This window comes from Rhinichthys klamathensis, unplaced genomic scaffold (assembly GCF_029890125.1).
Source record: "Rhinichthys klamathensis goyatoka isolate OS25496 unplaced genomic scaffold, OSU_Roscu_1.1 h1tg000121l_1, whole genome shotgun sequence".
Classification (NCBI taxonomy): Eukaryota; Metazoa; Chordata; class Actinopteri; order Cypriniformes; family Leuciscidae; genus Rhinichthys; species Rhinichthys klamathensis.
Window position 1 is genome coordinate 4547247 of NW_026606658.1, and position 22489 is coordinate 4569735.

At 39.9% G+C, this 22489-nt stretch overlaps 1 protein-coding gene across 2 annotated transcripts; it reads right to left on the reverse strand.

Moving 5' to 3' along the window:
* Positions 1-14043: 14043 nt before the first annotated feature.
* On the reverse strand, positions 14044-20652 carry LOC130088700 (uncharacterized). 2 transcript variants are annotated; one of them, XM_056255620.1, is made up of 6 exons: positions 20631-20652; positions 19866-19906; positions 16148-16252; positions 15860-16012; positions 14873-14965; positions 14044-14374 (listed from the first exon to the last, which is right to left on the reverse strand). In XM_056255620.1, exons 3-6 carry the CDS (start codon positions 16247-16249, stop codon positions 14051-14053), a joined length of 672 nt encoding a protein of 223 aa, XP_056111595.1. In that variant the 5' UTR covers positions 16250-16252; positions 19866-19906; positions 20631-20652; the 3' UTR covers positions 14044-14050. The 2 variants fall into 2 exon arrangements, with proteins under 2 accessions (XP_056111595.1, XP_056111596.1); XM_056255621.1 differs by lacking the exon at positions 14873-14965.
* Between the last annotated feature and the right edge of the window lie 1837 nt (positions 20653-22489).

Here is a 22489-nt window from a genome sequence, read left to right on the forward strand (position 1 = left end):
TCAAGTTTCCTTTTTTAGTTCAAACTAGACAAAACGAGCATAGAGAGTTTAATCAGCTGCTACTATACTACTTTTGAGCATGGCAGACACTTTTATCCAAGCAACCTAAAGTGTATCCAGAATATATATGTATTATCAGTATATGTGTTCCCTGTGTAACCGGTCCTACTCAACCCACTCCGAGCGGGATTCGAACCAGGGTGTTCGGCGAAGGAGGCGGGCACGCTAACAAAGACCACAGCCGCTATAGCGTCAGTCGCTATATCGCGTCTCTTGAGGCCAGGGGAGTGAAGTTTACACACACAGCTCTTACTGGCTTATGTCCGTTACACTTGCGAATTAAATCCATATCTTTTGTGTTGCTTGCACCTATTCAGCTACAGGGATAATACTATACTATACTATACTATACTATACTATACTATACTATACTATACTATACTATACTATACTATACTATACTAAAGTATAGCTTAAAGGTGCAGTAAGTGATTTGTGAGAAATGCTATTGCAAGTGGATCGGACTGAGCACCAAAACACACTTGCTGCAATCAGCAGTAAGGGGCGTATACACTCATGATGGGGGAGGTGCCTGTGTTGCATAGCGTGTTTGTGGATTTAGGGGGAGAGCTATTAAGATAGGGGTGTGGTCCTTTTCTCAGAAATCGCTTACTGCACCTTTAATATATGCTGATACAGGCAGCAAAGGAGATCAAATGGAGAAGATTAAAATATACATATTTATATAAGAGTGTCTTTAGTTTGTTTTTGATTTAATATGATAGTAGTATAATTGAATTTTATTGAGGTTACTAACATCTCTGCCTGCCCCCTTAAAACACACTAATTGTATGAGCAATGCCAGCCCAGCACTACTTGAAAAAAGCCCATCACATCTGGAAATGATTGCTTTTGTCTAAGGCTTTTATTGTAAAGCCAGAAATGTGTGGAGCATCGCTTTCATAATTATATCCTTTAAAATTAGTAGATGGTTATTCTACTTTCTTTCTTTTTGTTCAAACAACAATTGTTCTTACTAGTGTATTCTTAGAAATGTCACAGTATTTTTGTCCATACAATAGAAGTCAATGGTCACCAAAACTGTTTGTTACCAACATTATTCAGAATATCCAAGTTTTCCACAAAAGAAGCTTAAGTCATACAGGTTTTTCTAACGAAATGAGGTTAAGTAATTGTTAACAGAATATTCATTTTTAGGGGAACTATCCCTTTAAGGCTCAAAGCTGTGGTTTGAGCTCCTTGCCAAAACTGCATGTGTCGAATCCATCTGTTAAATGTTATAGATGCCACTAGAGCTAAAGAGGAAACTTTTTATTGGCTGTAAAATGCAGGTGATAGAAGCTCAGTTGAGAAGTTGATGTGGCATATAACAGCACCCTCAAATACCTTTAGCCTAATGTAGCGTAATACAGCCTGTCAATGAAATGGGTTGTTTGACAGTCTTCCTCAGATGAAAGCTGACCTCTTCTCCATATCTTGCCTCACTATGACTAGAGAGAGGGCTCACAGATAACCTGAGAAGAGTCACACTGAAGAGTAATAGGGCATTCCAGGTGATAGCATTGCCTATTAGCCTGGGTTTCCCCATACTGCCTTTGCGCAGCGCAATTTTATTCACGCTGCTAGGCAGTCTGGATACCATGGACCAAATTTTCGCCTCATCTAGGGAACCAATCACAGAACGGGGAGGGAGCAGCAAGACGATGACGACGTCTATGCGACACACCGAAGCAGTTTGTTTATACTTATGGATCAAACATGGCAGCAGACGCAAAGTTACCTTTCGATACAGCCTTAGATATTGTTCTAAGTAGTTTACGCAAATAAATCTCTGACCCATCGTCTTTTTCCTCGTCTAATTTCTTTCGCTACATACGTCATCTGGTATAATTGAAACGATTGGCTATGAGCTACGTACAGGCGCATTTGATAGACATTCATAGCACCCAATAAATGGCTCTGGGCATTCGTAAACCACGCCTCAAATACGAGACAATTAACATGTGGTTCCCAGACCACGTCTCAATGTCAATGAGACGTGGTCTGACGTTAGCCAGGCTAATTGCCTATTGTAAACAATCAAATCCATGCTGTGAATGTTAACTAGGCATGCATGATATGTACAAGTACTGTATCAGATATCGGTATCAATTATTCAAAAATAAATTGTATTATTGTAGAATTTATTGCATTGTTTTGTATTGCATCATATTGTAAGGATGTCATGCCTGAATTTACTTGTAGCATTTAAAACTATTGGGCCGGGCCGGTGCAAGTTATTTTGATTAAGGATTAAGGATTGCAAGCGCACATAAATTTATATAAATACTGCAAAATTCCATAAAAAATATAAGAATGTTCATTTTTGATTTCATGGTGACTTTAACAGTTTTGACAGATACATTAAACTATGCTAAGATATAAATAAAACACATAAAAATACGTAAGTCTTTGCTGCTTCCTGACATCTTATCTCACTAACCACTCCAGGACCCCCCCCCCCCCCCCCCCCCACTCCCACTGTTCATCTCCTTCAGTAACAGGAAAGACCCTTCTCGTCAGCTCCAAGCTCTCTTCTTACCTCTGTATCTCTCCCATCTTTCCACAACTTGATGAACGTCACCTCTTTGGAAGGCTAAGGTAAAAGATTCTGGAGCGGGGGTTGGTGTTCATCTGTGTTGATGGTTTTACACCAGTGCTTTGCTATGGCTAGTTTCATATGTCCTTTCCAGCGTTGAGGGATGAGTCCTGTGAGGGGAAGTGACGCTGTTGCTGGCTAAGCCAGTACTGGTTGCTCAGCAGGAGTCTAGGTCTGTCCACCTGGAGAGGGCAGGGGGCACTGGGGAAAGGGTCAATGACACAGCTCTCAGAGCAGTTTCCTGTGTTCTTAAACATCTGCAGCCCACTGGGGTTACATCACTCAGCGTCATCTGCAGCTGTCAACCCCAGCACACCAGCTTCCCCAATGTGCCCGGATCCTGCTCCTGACCCCCTTCCTGCCTGCCCCACACCACTCTGTGTGCCTGTACCACCCCTCCCCCCAACCCCAGAGATAAACAGCGGCGAGTCAGATTACCCAGAGTCCCCACTCCTCTGAAGCAGCCCATTCACAGGCCCCTGGATAGTGATAAGAGGATGAATCACAGCACTGTTCTGAGTACTTTGTGGAAGCCGTGCCGCTCAATCTAAGAGGCTCTCTTTGTATGTTGATGCTTCAGCTGTGTGTGTGTGTATCTGTGTCCATGTGTTTCAGAAGTTAGTATGTGTGTGTACTGGCAGCAGGACTATTTCTTGAATATTTGAGGCCAAGATGAGCGACTCTTGAAACTGTAACTAATGACTTGGAACAGAATGACCTGACTAGTTGGTACAAGAACATGCTGAGCATGCAGGGCTCAACGATTAGGATGGTCTGCTGGCCATCAAGAGACAGTTTCTGAGAATTTCATGCCATTCTATGGAACTGACACTTGCTCTGTAGGAACAGTGCTGCAATGACATTGAAAACATTCATTGATCCTATATGCATTTTAAGTCTTGCAAATTTGAACATTTGGTTTAATGTATTTTACATTGTTGCAATGGTTGCTGAAATTGCAAAAAGGACTTTTAATAGTTCTGGAAGCATCAGTAAGAATGTGCTGAAAACAGCTTACCAACCAGTAAAGTTTTGCATTGTATGCCATTGTTTTTCAGCAAAACTCTGCTTATACAGTTATGGAGTTGTATTTTATAAAGACAAAAATAATCATTTGAATGTACAAAACTTACATTATGAATTATGAATAAAAAAGACAGATTTCATATTGTAATGGCTGATGCTAAATCCCATTCAGCCAGCCACCAGAGGGAGCCCTCTCCCGAGTACTAGTAATGGACCTGTTCTTTACTGCCCATTTCATGTTTGTCTAATGTATTTGAGCCATGCCATTTCCATGTATATTTTGCAAAGTCAGTTTCACTGCACTACCACACATTTTTGTCTGCTGTTAATGTTGCTAGATATGACTGCCTGTTGACTGGATATCGTCTCTTGGATTAGTGTTTTCCTTGTGTTTGCCTGGTTGGACTGTTCCCTGCATTTTGATCTTCAGTCTGCCTTTTGACTACATCTCATTGCATCACAATTTGGATTTGTCTGCTCTGTTTTTTTTTAAAATAAATTTCCGCAAATGGATTTTAAACCTGCCTCTATGTTGAGTCCGTCACAGAATATAACTCCAGGCCAGAGTGCAACTGTTTACAACTGCTCAAAGGATATAAGGATCTATGAGCCACCAACGAACACCTCATTAACTATGTCCACACTTTCACATCTACTCAAGCTCACCTGGTAAGATTTGCATTTCCTGATAAATTCGATGGCTCTGCTGAGAAACGCCGGGGGATTCTACACTAGTGTACGATTTATTTCTCTAATTAACCACAGTGAGTCATTTGTTCAAGAATCTAAGAAGTGTGTACTCATGATGTTCCTACTTACCGGAAAAGCTTTAGACTGGGGTGCAGCTGTTTGGGAGAAAGATTCAGTTAAAGTTTCAAACATCCTTTCTACTTTGTGCAACAAGTTAAAGAAGTGTTAGAATATCCAGCTGGGGGTAGAGGTGTTTCTGTTCAGCTGCTTCACTCACACTTGGACAATCGATCAGCAGCTGAGTTTGCCAACAGATTCAGAACTCTTGTGGCTTAGAGCGGCTTAGATTGGCTTGAATGGGGTGGCCTTGAAAACTGTTTTCTGAGAAGGGCTTAACCACAAGTTACAGGCAAGCTAGCATGCAAACGTGAGGGTCTGAATTCATAAACATGGCTACCAGGATTGATAGCTTGCATCAAAACTCACCACGATCCAAAGTACGCCCCGTCTCTCAAGCCACAGTCTCTATACAAGCCCAGTCATGTCCAAAATCCACAAAATGCCACGAAGAAAAGCTCTGCTACTACTATGGTAAACCGGTCACCAGAACACCAAGTACCCGGATAAGAACGAGAACACTCAGGCATCAAGTTTACTGTTTACCCTACTGTTGCATGTATCCCTGCTATCAACATCACTGCTCTTAATAATGGACCCATTGGCACTGGCATAACATCAAACTGTTCCAGTTACCCTGCAGATTGAACTGTTTCACTGTTTGTCATTGACTCTCTCAAGAACGTCATCATCCTGGGCCATCCATGACTAGCTGTTCATGACCCATCCATCTCCTGGAACCTGGGTGAGCTTACCAATGGTCAGATTACTGTCAAGCAAATGTCACGTCATGTCACTGTTTCCATGCCATGTCTCAATACTTGCATTGAGAGCCCAGAGGTCTCTAAAGAAATCAAGATTCCCAGTGAGTACCAAGAATTTGCTGAGGTATTCAGTAAAACCAAGGCAATCTAGTTACCTCCTTATCATCAATGGGACTGTGCCATTGAACGGTTACCAAATGCAGCCCAACCTAAGAGCAAATTATACCCTCTCTCACATCCTGAAACCCTGGCCATGGAGAGCTACATTGAAGAGGCCCTAACATCTGAGTTCATCCAGCCCTCAGCCTCACCAGCAGCAGCAGGCTTCTTTTTCATGGAAGAAAGATGGTGAAATCTGCCCATGTATCGACTATAGAGGTTTGAAGGGGGTGAGTGGACAACTGCATTTATCACCACTAGGGGGGCACTATGAGTACCAGGTCATGCCCTATGGTCTTGCCAATGCACCAGCAGTGTTTCTGTCATTGCTTATATTGACAATGTCCTTACATATTTACAGAGCAAAGCTAAGCACATTAAGCATGTCAAGACAGTTCTCTCACGTCTCCATCAGGATCAACTGTATGTGAAAGCCATGAAATGTGAGTTTTACACCACCTAGAATATATTTATCAGCTATAACATCAGCCACCAATGAGTTGAGATAGACGACGTGTCAAAAATCCAGCCAGTGTCTGAGTGGCCCAAGCCTAACACAGTCAAGGAGCTCCAACAATTCCTGAGCTTTGCCAATTTATACAACTGGGTTATCTGAAATTACAGTCTCATTGCAGCCCCTCTCACATCTCTCCTCAATGGTAAATCCTCCAAGTTGTCATGGACTGATGCTGCCCAAAAAACCTGTAAGTCCCTTAAGAACAGTTTTACTACTGCCCCTATTCTCAAACATCCCGATTCCAACTTCCCCTTCGTGGTAGAAGTAGATGCTTCAGATTGTGGGATCTGGGCGGTCCTGTCACAACGCCATGATAATCCAGGCAAGCTTTACCCACATGCTTTCTTTTCTAGAAAACTAAATGCAGCCAAATTAAACTGCAACGTGGGTCATAAGGAGTTACTCTCCATGAAGGCAGCTTTAGAGGAGTGGCACCACTGGCTAGAGGGAGCTGTTCATCCATTTCAAGTAATCACAGATCACAAGAATCTTAAATATATCAATGGAGCCAATAGACCCAATGCTCGCGAGGCCCGCTGATCATTGTTTTTCACATGCTTCCAATTCACCGTCAGCAAGGGCAGCAAGAACAGCAAGAACAGCAAGGCCGTCGCTCTCTCTCTGGAAGGTATGATCCACCTCATGCACAGCCACATACTGATCCTAGTCTACCACCATCTGTCATCATTGCCCCGATCAGTTGGTATATTATGGAAGAAATCTAGAGAGCACACCAGACACAGCCTGCACCACCAGAATGCCCACAGAACAAACACAATGTACCTCAAGCACTACATCAGAGAACCAGTCAGTAGATACACATCTCCCTCAGCACTGGACACCGTCTCCGAGTGAGGACCCCAATTTACCTTCAGAGCCTGGCAGGCCTTTTGCAAATAACTTGATATTAACGTCAGTCTCACTTCAGGGTGTCATTCTTAGGCTAACAGACTGGCGGAGAGACTTAACCAGGGGATTGGCAGATACCTCAGGTCCTATTCTGCCGTGCAAAGGCAAAAGACCGTAACTTCGTGTTTGGTCGAAAATGAGTTATTGATATTTTTGGCACATTCAAGACCTCCTTTATCATGTGGATAAGTATCTTGAGTCAATTCCGTTGTTTTTTCGAGAAAATAATGCGTTGTCTTAACAATAACTTCCAAAAGCCCATGAGAAACCAAGGCAGAACACCTTAACACCAGTTACGGCTCTTTGGCTTTGATTTGGAACGCTCATATTGAGTTAAGGTACTCTGCCTTTGTTTAGCCGTGCGTCAATATGAAGTTACGGTGCCGGTGTTCTATCAAATAATGCTACCTTTCAGATTGTATGGTGTTCTGCCTTTGTTTTACTCTCCATTAAAATTTAAATGACGATGTAGCCTGTGGACTTTGTACAGCTGACATCAGTCCCTGTAACTTCTGATGTCCTCAGAGCTTTGTCCTGCTAAAATGCGGTCTGAACATTTAGTATGGTCTGAACCCGCTCCATCGACAAACGTGCAATATCCATCGCGAAGGATATATGCAGAGTTGACAGAAAAATGGTACACATGCCGTAGAAGGTGAATACAACAAAAAACGAAAACCCCTCACCCAGTTCGGGTACCGGACCTGGATGAAACAATCATGGATCTAGCTGGCAGAGTGCCAAAACTTCGCCGGCGCCTTCAGCACCGCCCTGAAAATGGTCGAGCCGTGCTGGTGCATACAACATCAGACCAGCTGTTACAAGCGGGTTGTACCTACAATCACAGCGTCCGGAATAAATCCGCGGGACGAGCGAAGTGCACAAGCACAATAATAGGGCAGACAGCTGAACCCACCGCTACTCAAAAGACGCAGAACACAGAAGGTTTTGCTATAAATGCATTAGTCGTCTGTCTAGGTAGTCCACAACGCGCTCCCCACTGAGTCTCAAGGGGGAAAGCACTGCGTTCGTACTTCGTACTTTTCGTGAAAGTACGAGGAGCATGACACCTTCAAACATGAATATACTAATCCAGCCCCCGGGTCGAATGTGCGAGAGGATCTGTTTTATAGTGATCATTTTGAATGTGCGTTTATCAAGTCTTATACTCTTTACCGCTATGGAGATATTTTGTCATGTCTAATGTATTAATAATGCCACCAGAATGCAACCAAAGCACAGGATAGCAATAAGTAGATGTCTAAGTAATTGTAAATCATTCAAAATAAATGCCATGATCACTAGATTTTATACAGGTGTTCTCACTTTTTGCTGACAATACAAAGGGAGTGTACAGTAACTTTAAAATAGTGGTCAAAAGTCAAGTTTGAGCTCAAGATTTTTTTATGTAGATAATTTTCATTAATAAAACATCTAATTGCCAGATTTCCAGTGTCCTAACTATAATTAATTTGGCGGGACAACTAAAAATCTTTAAAGTCATTTTTCTCAGTTCCACACTCTAGCGAGTTACCGGTAAGGTCTTTTGCCTTTGTAGGGCAGTATTGTAGTCAGAAGCAACACAAGTGGGGTGACCTCCTCCCATGGGCTGAACATGCACAGAACTCCCTCACTCATTCCTCAACTGGACTTACTCCATTCTTGTGTGTGCTGGGTTTCCAACCTCCAATGTCCACCTGGTCAGGTGAAACCCTCTACAGTGCCAGGAGTGGATGACTGGATCAGGTGTAGTGAGCAGGTGTGGGACAGTGCACACGTCAAGCTACAACGAGCCATATGTGCCCAGCGGATTCAGGCGGATAGACGTCTCCACCCTGACTATCAACCTGGTCAACCTGGTCCACACATGACCTCAAGCTCCGGCTAACCTGCAGGAAGCTCAGCCCTAGGTATGTGGGTCCTTTCAAAATATTACGTCAGATTAACCCTGTAACATACCATATAGACCTTCCTGCTCATTATCAAATCTCTCCTTCCTTTCATGTCTCCCTCCTGAAACCGATCCACCCAGCATCTGGCCATGTTACCGCGGATCCTGAACCGCCGCCTCCATTGAAGATTGATAAAGTGCTGACCTACATAGTGAAAGAGATCCTGGACAGGCGTTGAGTTAAAATTAGTTAAAATGCCCTAGGACCACAAGGTCATAAGCAACACATAGGGGGTTGGCCAGTGCCTCAAGCAAAGAGAATCAAACCTATCCTAGGATAATTTGACCATTTGCTTATGTAATCACATTACACACACTCCAGAAAGAAAATACATAAATACACAAATAGTGTAACAAAACTTCATTGTATCCACATATTGAGTAGCATTACCACTTTGGTTTCGAAATTTGCATTGGGTAGGTTGTTTTGAAGAGGCAAAACACACAACCAGTTGTTCCCCACTGACTGTGGTAAGTTAAATAAAGGTTGGGATAGGTGCAGGGTCTAGACAGACATAAGGTTTTGTCCTGTCACTCCATCTTTAACGTGTTTTATGAGCCACTGTTGGGACCGCAGGCTTGTGCAGCCATAAACTAACAACCTGCATGTCACTCTCGAATATGCACTTGGCAGAGATAGACAGTTTGTGGCCGGATGGGAACTCTATTTACAGATGCTCTGTCAGCCCAGACCATATTCAAAATCTTGGATTTCCCCTCTTGCACTGGATTGCTATGTTTGTAATCAAGTTACTCATCCACATGGCTGGAGTCATTGACATTTAGCCATAACTTTTTATTGAATGATATTTATTAAATCAACATAAAAAATGGTTTAATCATGAACTTGATAACATTTAATCTTTTCCTCTTTATGAAATGGACAATTGAAATTTAAAGCCTGATCCATTGTATTGAAAGGGTGGTGAATTTGTACCATAAACAGCAGGATTCAGCAGGTAATTATGAGTCATTTGTCATGAAGAGGCAGGATGAGCAGAAAGCTTAATTGTAACTTCCAGTAAATCTCCATCTTTGCTGCGATTCCACACCCTGTCACACCTGATTTTGATTCTCATGAGTACGCCAGCCTTGGGTAACCCCACTCACCCATCTTCTGTTTAAATAATATCAAGGGTTAAGCTCATCATTCAATCTGACACAGATGGGCCAGTTGGAAAACAGCGTCTGTGCTCAAATCTCAAGTATGTCCAAAATAACAGCTATTATAGCCATTGAGTGGGTGTGAACTGTCCCGGAGTTGCTGTTATCACTCCAAGGTAGCTCTTTCATGGCTCATGGTTATGTTTGGTGTTTTATTTAGTTTTAGGTTTCATTGAAGTAACAGAATTGTCTTACATTTACTGCTAAAATGATCCTAAAATTCTTTTAAATTGATCTCAGATGTTTCTCCTAATTCTAAATCTTCCTAAAAGTTTAGTTCTCCTAAAACGTACAAACACACACACACACACACACACACGCACAAACTTAGCATATTTTTCACGGAAGAAAACTGTAAAAATCTGGAGAAAAATATGAGAATCAAGAGATTTCAACAAAAGTCTTGATTTTATCTCACTCTAATCCCATTGCTAGAAACAGTTGAAATGTCACAGATCTCATTTGAATTTTATAATTTTATGAATCAAAATCCGGACCATAACTATTATAGCAGCCACAACAAACCTGATAATAGATCAACATAAAAAGGGAATTTCTCTTTTATGCACAGGCCCTGTGCCACAGATCTTGCAAAGCCCACTTTGGAAAATAGTTTCCATAAGATGGCTCCCATGGGTTTATAAATAAAGCACATACTGAGTGAGTTACTCATAATCTCCTCCATGAAAAATCAATCTGACTTGTTTGGAGAGAAGTTGTGTGGGGGTAATAGAATATTGTAAACCGTGCTAACTTGTACCATCTGTGACAATCTCTCTCTGACTTTCAGCTTTTGTAAATCTAGAGTTATTTTTGGTCCAAGCCATAGTGATGAAGGACATATGGACAGCTGCAGTGAAGAATGATTCTGCTGATGGTTTTCCTATTCAATTTGAGATGTTATGGTTTGGAATCGTTAAAGACATTTTTCAACAGTATCTTTGACACAGATACTTTTGGATGGTTAGATTGGCAATAATGCTGTATGTATATAAACATGAAATACTGTATATAACACAGTAGTAGGTAAAATATTGCTTGAACGTTCTCAATACTGATTCTTAAGATCAATCTCTTACTCTGACGCACTTCTGCGGTTGAATACAGCAGCATGATCAAATACCGGTAAGTCATATTTTACCTAAGTTTGCTGTTCGAATTGAATGCCTGTAAAATAATGGACAACATATTGAGCTGCCCCCGTGATAGCAGTGTAGTTCGAGTTTGAATCAAAAATATTCGGCTCAACCAGAGTAAACTGATTCATGAATAAATTACTCATTTGATAGATATGCTAAAATGTAAAAAAACAAAAAAACTTTATTATTCACACTAGCTGAGAGCCGCTTTGTTTCATATGCAAGCAAAATTGTAACTGAAAGAGCCAAATTAATCTGAATCAAACTGAATTGAAATTACAATTACAATTAAATTGAATTGAGAGCTTGTGAATCTGAATCAAATCATATAACATGCATTCATACCCAGCTGTAATAAAAAACCATGGAATCAGGTGGACTTCAGAGAAATACAGAAGCAAAGGCGGGCTAAATTTATTTCTGCTCACAGGCGTGTGTTTGCATATAAGGATGTGGCAAAAATGCAATGGCTGGAGAATCTTCTCTCCAGATGTATTCCATCTCAGGAAGATCTCCTCTCCCTTGACCCAAATCCCTCCTCTACCTCTGATGTCGTAGGCCATATAAACGCCTCCACTCATAAATATTATTTCAAAATCGTATTTAATAACTTGGCCATGACGCATTCTTCCCTCTTGAGATCCATCGGTGGACATCAGAGAACACCATGGGGGGAAGAAAGGCCAAAGTAAGCTACAGAAATATCCATCCTAACAACAAATCTTAACATACTTAAGTATCTAGATGCATACTAAAAATGACTTCAAGAGAAAGAATGTGTTTGTAGACGCGGCTAAATCAAGCTCAGTAAATAATCTAAAGGTGCTCAGAACCATCTGGATTTCCCTTTCATCATCCAAAAAGGTTACGGCCCCCATCAATGTCCAAACGTCAAATATCTAAAGCTTTCTATCTTTTTCTGTTTGTCCTTTTTTTTTTTTTTTTTTTGCACCGACCTTTGTCTTTCTTTCCAAGAGTTCATTCTTCACACTGTAATGCATTAAACTGACAGGATTTAAAATAGAGGCAGACGCAGAGAGGTTTGCAGGCTTGACACTGCGTGCGCAGGACACCAAGGGGAAAAAGATGAAATCCAGACCTCTGAAAAGACCCACATATGCAGTCCAGGCAGGGGAGGGTTTGACCCACAGCCTCCCTAATCTCCAGCTGAATTATCCAGAAGAAATATGTTAGAGCTCAGTGTGTGTGTGTGTGTGTGTGTGTGCACAGGAAAAGAAGAGGGCAGGTCAGTGGAAATAAGTTATGTAACCGACTCAAGGGACGCAGAGGAATAGGAGGTCATAGGAGGGGCCGACAGTGAAGCGGTAGGAGTGAGGGGGAAGGAAAACTAAACACAGAGCTCCTGTGACACCTAAACATGGTTTTATTCTGCTGCATCAACACATTAGGCCTAAACCTAAATCAATGGACTGAATTCATGCAGTTTTTTCCCCCTCCGGCTATTGTATACTAAAGCTGTTCGATCGACAAAAGAAAGGTCTATGCCGCCACCAGCGTAGCAAAATGAGCACAATGTTCCTGTTTACAAAGAGCTCCTTAAAAAGCAAATTGATTTCTCACACTCTTTATGGCCGTATGCTTTATCCATGTTCTGAGCAACTACGCTAGCTCCAATCTCTTTTCCCTCTTTATTTAAGAAGCAATTCAGGCCCGTATTCATCTTTCCGCCAGTGTTCCTCGCAGGCTCGCTGTCTTTTAGCGAAAGCAAAAGGCTTTCATAAGAGCTATGCAGCTGTTTGTCTGCATAAGGCTGGACATCAAAAGCATCTTTGGGAGCTCTTTTCTCTATTAGAGGAGAGAGTGGAGCATGCAGGGGTTTGGGGCTACATTCCACTAGATCATTGTTCCCAGAATGCACCTTTATCTTCAACTTGGGGGACCCAGCGGAAAGGGGGTTTTAATCACTGTGAAGCCTTTTCAGAGAAATATCGTAAGAGCTTGTGTGCACACGAGAGAGAGAAGAAGAAGAAGAAGAGGGAGAATTGGTTTCATTCTTTTTTCTTCCATTCAGGTATGCCACAGTCATCATTCTCACAGCAGTAACATTGGTAATAGCTGGTAAGTCTTAGTGAAGTAGCAGTGGTTTAGACCTTGCACTTGCCACATGCATTAACAAACTTCAGGAGTGACATAATGAGCAGCTGTCTTTATTACAGTTTTTTTCATTCTCTTTGCACTGTAAGCCCTTACAGGTTGATTGAACTTAAAAAATTTATGGAAACTCATTGCCCTAAAAAAGTTAATTTTGTATCGTTGAAAAAACAACATATTTTAAGTTTAATGTACTTAAGATTTCAAATGCATTTAATTGAAAACTTTTAGTTCATAGAACTAACAGTTTTTAATGCAGTGCAATTGAAACTTTAGGTACATTAAACTTAAAATATGTTGTTTTTTCAACGATACAAAATTAACTTTTTTAGGGCAATGAGTTTCCATAAATTTTTTAAGTTCAATCAACCTATAAGGGCTTACAGTTTCCATAAATGTTTTAAGTTCAATCAACCTGTAAAGGCTTACAGTTATGCAGACAACATGTGAAACCTACAATCTGGATGAATGTTGTGAGTAGACAGACAGAACCCAAAACTTTAATTTAAATATAGCTATTTACTGTTAATGATTTAATAAAGATACACCTGCATTTCAAATAAGGACAAACGATAACAATAATTTTTTTTAACTTACAATTTATTTGAATTCTTATCAAAATAAGTTTTCAAAGACTGACAAAAACAAATTAATACCTTAAGTACGAATTACCAAATTTTTAATCTTTAAAACAATTTTTTAAAACTTTTCCAAATAACAAGCACAGTGTTATACTGTATTATTAAGGAACATGAACATTTGTCCAACCCTAAGGCATAGTTCAATGAAAGGGAACGTTTTTTGAAAACGAAAGAGAACCAGAAGAAAAATGCATTTACCTGTTTACATGGTAAGCTGATTTGTAACAGCCAGAATCTTGCCCTTCAACTCCTTCTTTCCTAAACCTAGCAAAACTTGCTGAATGAAAAGAAAGGTGTTGCCCATGCACTTTGGGTAGCCTAGGTGCAGTGCATAAGTTAAACCAAAAAGAAGACACATGGCCTGGGGTATGTTGTCTAAATTGTCCATTACAACATTCCCCTCCAAAATGATTCCCACCGAGGATGGGTGGAGATGGATGGACAGGGGTTGCAGAGCCACATCTTCATTTTCTAAGCTGAGGATTCCAACTGGCACATGTTGGTACGAGTCTCCATCATCAGAAGCCTGGGCAAGAGATTGGAGATTACTAAAATACATTTTAGCAGTGTACAGTTTTTGTCTAGATATTAATTTTACTGGACATTTTTGTTTAGTTGAATGCAAGCATTTTTTTTTTATTTATTATGTACACAGGTGTATGCAGGAGTTCAGTTATATTTAAACATTAAGTATGTTTTTCTTTTTGTATACAAGTCTTTGCATATGACATGAATTACTGATTAAACTAAAACTTTATGAGATTAACCTTAATTGTATTTTAGTGTTTCAAAGGTGTCATGACATTAATTTAAATTTCTCCTGAATTATTTAAAATTAAAACTTCCTCCTCATTGACACTCATTTCATTCAACATTTTTGTAAAATATAACTGTTAACAATATAATTGTTTTTGGTGTTTTTTTATTGTTCTTACTAACATAAATGCACAGTAAGGTTTACATATTTCCAGCAGAAAATATTATATTAAACCTATGACAGTAAAAAGGCATTAATAATACTTACAAAGCATGCTTTGAAGAACTCAGTTGGGTCATCACCAAGAAGTACTGGAAGCCCTCTCATGGCAACACATCGCATGTCAACGAGATCAGAGGTCTGAGGTGTGGTGGTTGCATAGAAAACATTGTATCATTTGTCAACATGAAAGGAAGGCAATTTCTATGAATCATACTTTTGACTGTTGCTTAACAGTCTTAAAGAGTTAGTTTACCCCAAAATTAAAATTCTGTCATTATTTACTCACCCTCATTTTGTTCCACACCTGTAAGACCTTTGTTCATCTTCAGAACACAAATTAAGATATTTTTGATTAAATTTGAGAGGTGGATCACTGCTACATAGGCTGCCTAAGGGAATGAAACTTGACGGCCCAGAAAGTCAATGAAGAAAATGTTTAAATATTCCATGTGACTACAGTGGCTCGACTATAAGTTTATCAAGCGACGAGAATACTTTTTGTGCGGAAATAAAACAAAAATAACGACTTTATTCGAATATTTTTTCTTCCTTGTAGGCCTGAAACGAGACTTCAAGAGATTTCCACGACGCACGCACGAGAACTTAACTGAAGTAGTTGAAGGAGATCGCAATTCTCGCGCATGCGTCGTGGAAATCTCTTGAAGTCTCGTTTCAGGCCTACAAGGAAGAAAAGGAATAGTCGAATAAAGTCGTTATTTTTGTTTTATTTCCGCACAAAAAGTATTCTCGTCGCTTGATAAACTTATAGTTGAGCCACTGTTGTCACATGGAATATTTAAACATTTTCTTCATTGACTTTCTGGGCCGTCAAGTTTCATTCCCTTAGGCAGCCTATGTAGCAGTGATCCACCTCTCAAATTTAATCAAAGATATCTTCATTTGTGTTCCGAAGACGAACAAAGGTCTTACGGGGTTGGTACAGCATGGGGGTGAGTAATTAATGACTTAATTTTTATTTTTGGGTGAACTAACCCTTTAAGCAAACAATGGCATCAACTTAAATGTACAAACCTTGGCTTGTTGCAGAAGATCGCTCAAAATCTGCCCGGCGAGACCTCTCTTTGACCTGAAGATCTGAATCAGTTGAGGACAGTGACGATCAAGAGACCCATAAAATTCTTGCTTGAGGTTCTTCCCAACCACCCGGTTGAATTCTTGATACACCTGAAATAGTAAAGGAAAAAAGCATTTGTTACGAGAACTGTCAAAAATGAACAAATTTCAAATTAATATCTAACCATCATGTTTATCAATACTCATTTCAGTACAAATGTTGCAAACATAGGCATTTCCCTTTACCTGACTTTCTCTAAAAAGTGCTGGCCAACGTTGGAGTATTTGGCTTACAGGAGGCTTGTTGATCACAACATCCTTTCTCCTCAAGGACAGAGTCATGTCCATCTTCTGATTAATAAAGACAGCATCAGGGTTTTTTTTCTTCATTTCATCCACCAATTGCTGTCTGAGCATTTCAAGACTGGAAGCATCCTGCCCATCTGGGAGGTCAGGTAAGTAGTTGACCTCCCCTTTCCTTGGCTTTTTAATGTTCTTGTTAGGTGGATCACTGCTCGTAGAGTATCTTCCTCTTTTCCCAGCATTAACCATGACGTCTGTGTGTCCAAGGCTCCTCATTTTGGATCGGTAATTTCCCATTTTGTCTTTCAAACTGTTTGTCCATCCACAGTATCCAGAAGGTGATCCTGGTTCTTGAAGGCAGGGGTGAGTATTGACCAGTGCCTTTGCAACAGCTCGTAGATCCTCAGTAGTTGGGTATGCTTTGAATGAATATATGGTCTCTGCAAGTTTCTGAAGAATGTCATGTTTTAATTCCTTTGTCACTTTTAGGTGCGTTCCATCTTTCAAGTAGATTAAATTTGATTGACGCAGCCTAAATTCAACATCGACAGAGAATTTTGGAGTCAAAAAGATATCAGGCCATGGCATTCTCTTTTCCTGGGGTAAATCCGAGGTCAATACTGTCTCTGCAGTACTTGGAGCATCACTCAACATATCACTTGATGTCTCCATTTCACCTGAAGAGACTGGCACCAATTCAATCACCGGTATGATTTTCACAGTTGGCTTCTGAGGGAGCTCTGACAAAACGGTCAGATTGCAAAGTTCGTTATCAAACTCGGGATCTTGAAACTGTAAAGTAAAATTGTAGTCCAGTCTCAGAGTGTTTTTTAAACAACTAATTAATTCTTCAACTGAGCCTGGCTTTGATGTCAGCTTTACTTTTCTGATATCAGCTTCCGTAAGAATAACTCGCAAAGTCACGATTTCTTTAGAAGCCATCTGGAAGGAAAGTACAAAAGAGAGTTCATTTAGCAAAGAATAAAACGCTTCAGTGTCACCATCAGTTTACCATGTACACTATAGGCTGAAAGTGGAAGAATATCATTCAGGTCTTCAAGCTGAAGTATGCAAAAAGATGGCACATCTGGGCAGCAAAGCTCAAAAGAACGAAGGTGCTCAAAATACCATGATGTCATCACTTTGCACACAAAAAGTACCTCTGTATTCACTGCAACAATGTGAGTAATTTGCTTAAAATCAGGTAGCCCCGAACATGATCCAGCTGAAAGTATCATGTCTGTCTTATAATCAGTCCCATTAATACAGACAGATGGTGCAACAAGAAGTGCTTGAGCATGAGGGAGTTTTTGACCAAGTGCTCTTTGAACGTTCTCTGGAAAGGAGGTAACTAACACTGGTGTAACCTTAGCCATTTCCACGTCCAGCTTGAAAAAAGAACTGCAGTCTAGCTGATGGCTAAGAGCCCTCTGATGTTTCAGTGCAAGTGTCATGGCAACATTCTTGAAGTTATGGGCATCACGTATAACCTTTTTGAAAAACTTATGTTTTCCTTCAAAACGCATTGTCCAGACTTCAGTAAGTGGACCATGAACCCTAATCTGTTCAGCGTAGTGTTCAATATAGTGGTGTTTTGGTCGCAGTGTAAAGTCAGGGAAGGTTGACTGCAGAAGGTCCCTATGCTCTGCTACTTTGTAGTCAAGGATGTATAAAGACTCTTCATTAAACTGAGGTGCCACAACTAATGCAACAATGTCCTTGAGGAGCATGAGTATTTCCCATGTGTTGTCACCCTCAGGAATGTTATGGCCAATAAGCAGAGGAAGAAGCCTAATTAGACACCAATTCTCATGGCCATTTCCCCCAATTGTGCCCTTGGTTGAGAAGGTCTTTGAAATCAGCTGAGGCTGATCAGTTTTGTCAGCAAATGTATAAGGAAATGATCTGATAGCTTCATTCAACACATCTAAGGTGATGTATTTCTTTGCTATCAGGTCTTTGAGGCAAAGAGACAACTCAACTGGGACTATTCCCTCAAAGACATCATGCAATATGTCAGGGGGATAACCACCAATGACATGAAAATGCTCCAAACTTGCTGTGAGTGGGCATTGGCTTTTCACGCCTGTGTTTCTAGCTGAATTTGGATCCTGCAATGTTTCTTGCACATGCCTGTTGTGTTTATCTCTCTCTCTGAGTTGAAATGCGCCAGATTTTACCTCTTGGTGCTGTGTGTCAATCCTGGATGCCATGCAAAATCTGCAAAACTTGTCCACAATGAAGCTTTCATAAAATCCTGCAAGAGAATGGGCACCGAGGTTATCTGCTGACACAAAGAGTACTGTCCCTTTAACACTTCTACCAAGATGCTCAATGTAGACCCCATGCTGTTCGAGAGTGGCTAAATCACAAAGAAGTGGGTACAGAACTCTTTCATAGCCACACTCTTTAACTGTTTCAGTGTTGCACAGGAGAGCAAGCTGAATTGAGTTTAGTGAGGATCTGTATTTTCCATGCAAGTTTGCAATAACCCAATAAAGTGCACACATCTTGTGTTTTCTTTTAGATGTTCCTAAAGGGTTAGCCACTTCGAAATCATCAATGTACAGACCCAGAGCGATTGTGAATTCATCACAACTAAGAAGTGCATTCTCTCTAAAGTTTGAGCCATCACTACATGTCCTATATTCATGCGTTTTATGTGCTTGTTTTGACATAGCCTTATCCAAAATGTCTTTCTTGTTTAACAGTTTTTGTAGCATCTGCAAGAGGGGAACGTATGCTACTGTTTTTCTTCCTTTCTCAACAACAAACTCTATAGGCATTACCAGAGGAAAGTTACGCATTACATATGATGCTCTCCTTTTACTAGTAGCAAGACATCCATTTTTTCCACATGATTTGGACAATATGTCACTGTCTGCCACAGTCTCAACCACCTCTTTCAAAACTGACTCATCTACATCTCCAAAGTGTTTCTGAAGAACAGTCTTCACATTCTTGTGCAAAAGTGGCAGGGACAACTGAACTATTTGGCAAAGCTGTTGAATTACTTCCTGAACTGAGTTCTCTGGCACGTGAAGGATGGTTTGCATTTTTAAAAAAAGAGCTCCTAAATTATGTTCCAATTGTTCTACTAAATCTTGAGATTGTGTTTCGCTTGCTTCTGCATTGAAATCATCTTGGCCAAATTCATCTGGAAGCATCTCCTCCACAGCAAATTCCTGGGTGTCATTTACACTGTCATCAGTTTCATTCTCATTACTCTCTATTCTTACTATTAACTCCGGTTTAAACATTCTCTCATTTTGATCTTGGTGATGCTTACTTTTGTGTGCACAGAACGTGGAATATACACTGCTTTCAAAGCTACAGCCTTGAAATGGACATTGAACTTTTTGGTTGTCTTTGAGATGTCTACGCCGAAGGTGGGCAAAATATTCAGTAATCTGACAGGGTTCAAAAAAATCACAAAGTTGACAGCGAAACTTAGCTTCAAATTTTGCCTCTGATTGCTGTTTTTCAGTTGCTGTATGAAAACGGGATAAGTGTATTTTAAGGCTATTGAAAGACTTAAAACTACATAAACATTCTTGATATAGGCATGGAAAAGGCTGGCTTCTTGCATAGCTCCCATGTTTAAGTCTGTAATGTTTTAACAAGTATCCTCTTTTGTCACAAGCAAATATGCAATACTTACATTTCCAGATCATCTTGCTTAGCCTCGCTTTGAACTTGAATCTGCAGAGTAACAAAAAACATTAGATTGCTTTGTAGGCCTACATTACAAGAATTTTTTTTTTTTTTGATCTGATATCTACAAAATTTATATCCAAAATAAAATACTAGCTATTCATTTTTTTATTTAGCATGTCATGATACACTAGACTCGTATTAACTGAAATGAACTAGCTAACACCACGCTGATGAGCACGAGGTTGAATTTTTTTTTGGCTAGACTACATAACTAACGTTACATGGGCTAGTTTTTCTTGCAGGCAGTCGAATTTCAATTTAAGCTAACGTTATTTGTTTAATACTCACTCACAAAGAAATGTAAAATAAACTAAAAGGTTAATGATAAACGTGCGCTGTATTTAAGCCATGTTGAACATTTCTAATATGGCAAACTGCCAAGATGCAAAAACACCATCGAAAAAAAGATATCGTTTTACACAACAGACGACATTTTCGTTCATTTGTTTAATGAGAATTATTGATCAAAAAAGGTTAAGCATTAGATTTTAAATGTGACGATCCCAAAAAGCATGTCGTATCAGAACTAACTTATAAAAGTGTCGGTTGACTGATCAACCGGGATCAATGATCGATTCAACACGATGGCGAACACATGTAAACACAGCTTAAACTTACATATAGTTTTACTGGCTAAATCTTATACATCTCATTTATCTATGTGTTATAACGTATTCGCAGTTTCAGACCAAAATGTACTACTACTCACCAGCAAACGTGCATGATGAAAGCCAGATGATCAGATGAAAATGCGCGGTGCGCGCTCCATCCATGTCTGACGTCAGTTCAAAGAGCCAATCAACATCTTCCTTGTATAGCGTTGCATTGACAACAGACTAAAATAAGCTAAGTTAAGTACATTCAATCTAAACAATTCAATAGAATGAAAAGCATCATGCAAATCGTAAAACAAACTAAAAACGTGGAGTAATTGTGCAAACATTTTGGAGTTTATGTTTATTGTACCTAAGTAGTTTGAATTAAAACAATTTCAGGGATAACAGTGTGGTACTATTTGGTGTACATTTTCAATGCACATCTCCAACTTGATCACACTTGTAACACAGCTAGCCATTCTTTCAAAACCTGATCTCATGCTTTCGTTCTAGTTGTAGGGCCTGCATATTTTAATTTTACATAATCATTGGCCTACATGCACATATGACATAATCTAAAGTGTAAAAATATGTCTGTAGTGACATTTTACCATTACTATCCACGTCTCAGCAATATGAAGAACATAATAGTTAAATGTACAATGACAAGATACTTTTTAGTCAAAATGAGTTGAATACGGCACCAGAAATCACACAAGACAGAATGAAACTGCTATAATCCCAAATTAGTTATGTGGGTTAAATAAACGTAATGGGAGTGAAGATATTTTATTAATATTATTGATTAAATACAATACAAATGATCTATGAATCCAATATTCAGTGAACCTGACAGGATTTGCAAACATCTTGTACATATCTAAAGTTGTTCGTACGCACAATACTGTATGGACACTTTCAATATGTTAAAAAGGTATGTTTCACTGTCTGTGCAAACGCATGAAAATCTATGAAGCACACTTTACTTACAAATATGTACAATTATTAATGAGATCACAATTCTTCATTAGACTTCACACAGTGAACACGGATTTCACAATAAAACCAGCTGTCATAGACAAACACGCGCAATATAATATCTTCCTGTTTAACCGGTTTGTGTTACTGTTCACAGTCATGAAGCAATTACACAATATTTTTTTTCTTTCACCATCACAGAAGTTACAATATCTCATGTCTGTCAACACAGAGATTTTTATTTGTGTCTGTTTGTGGGGGGCAAGTCTCAGCTGGTTGGAGTGGTGTGACTGTTAAAAACAGGTGTGGGCATGCCGGTTGGTTTAGGATCAGTTAGATCTCTTTCTTCGTACTGCATGTCATTCCAATTCCAGCCAATCTCAGCTGTTGCAGGGCTGCTCAGAAGATCAAGCCCTTCGATCTTTAGAATCCTGTGATTGTTTGCTGCAGGAACATCACGTAGAGCCAGAGGTACCGTCAAAGCTATGGTAATTGTTCACTATTGTGGTGGAGATGACGCGGGAAGCTGTCAGGGGTAAAATTGATGACCCTCTTTGCTCTGCTTTCCTCAGTGAAGTTTCTTCCTGTAAACTCCAGTGTTCTTAGTTGCCAAGTTTTACTGAGTTTATAGTTCCCCTCTGGGAGTCTCATGTTAAGACAGAACATTCTCCTGGCCCACACTGATAGACTGCACTCTGGAGACACACATTTTACCCCAGTGATCCATGTTGCTTTGATATACATCTTAGGTCTAACAGTCTTTTATATTTTTAATGTCGTGAGCTTAGAATTATAAGGTTCTATCACCACTTTTGGTCGAAATTGAGTTTTTGACATAATCTTATCCATTAGGTGTTTATTAATGCCTGTGTGGTGTTATTTTTGTAAAAAAAATATATTTTGTTAGTAGTTATTAATAAAATAAAAAGGTTCCATCTCACAAACCAGCAGGGATGTAAAAACTTTGACGCTCAATATCTCAGAACTACCCTAA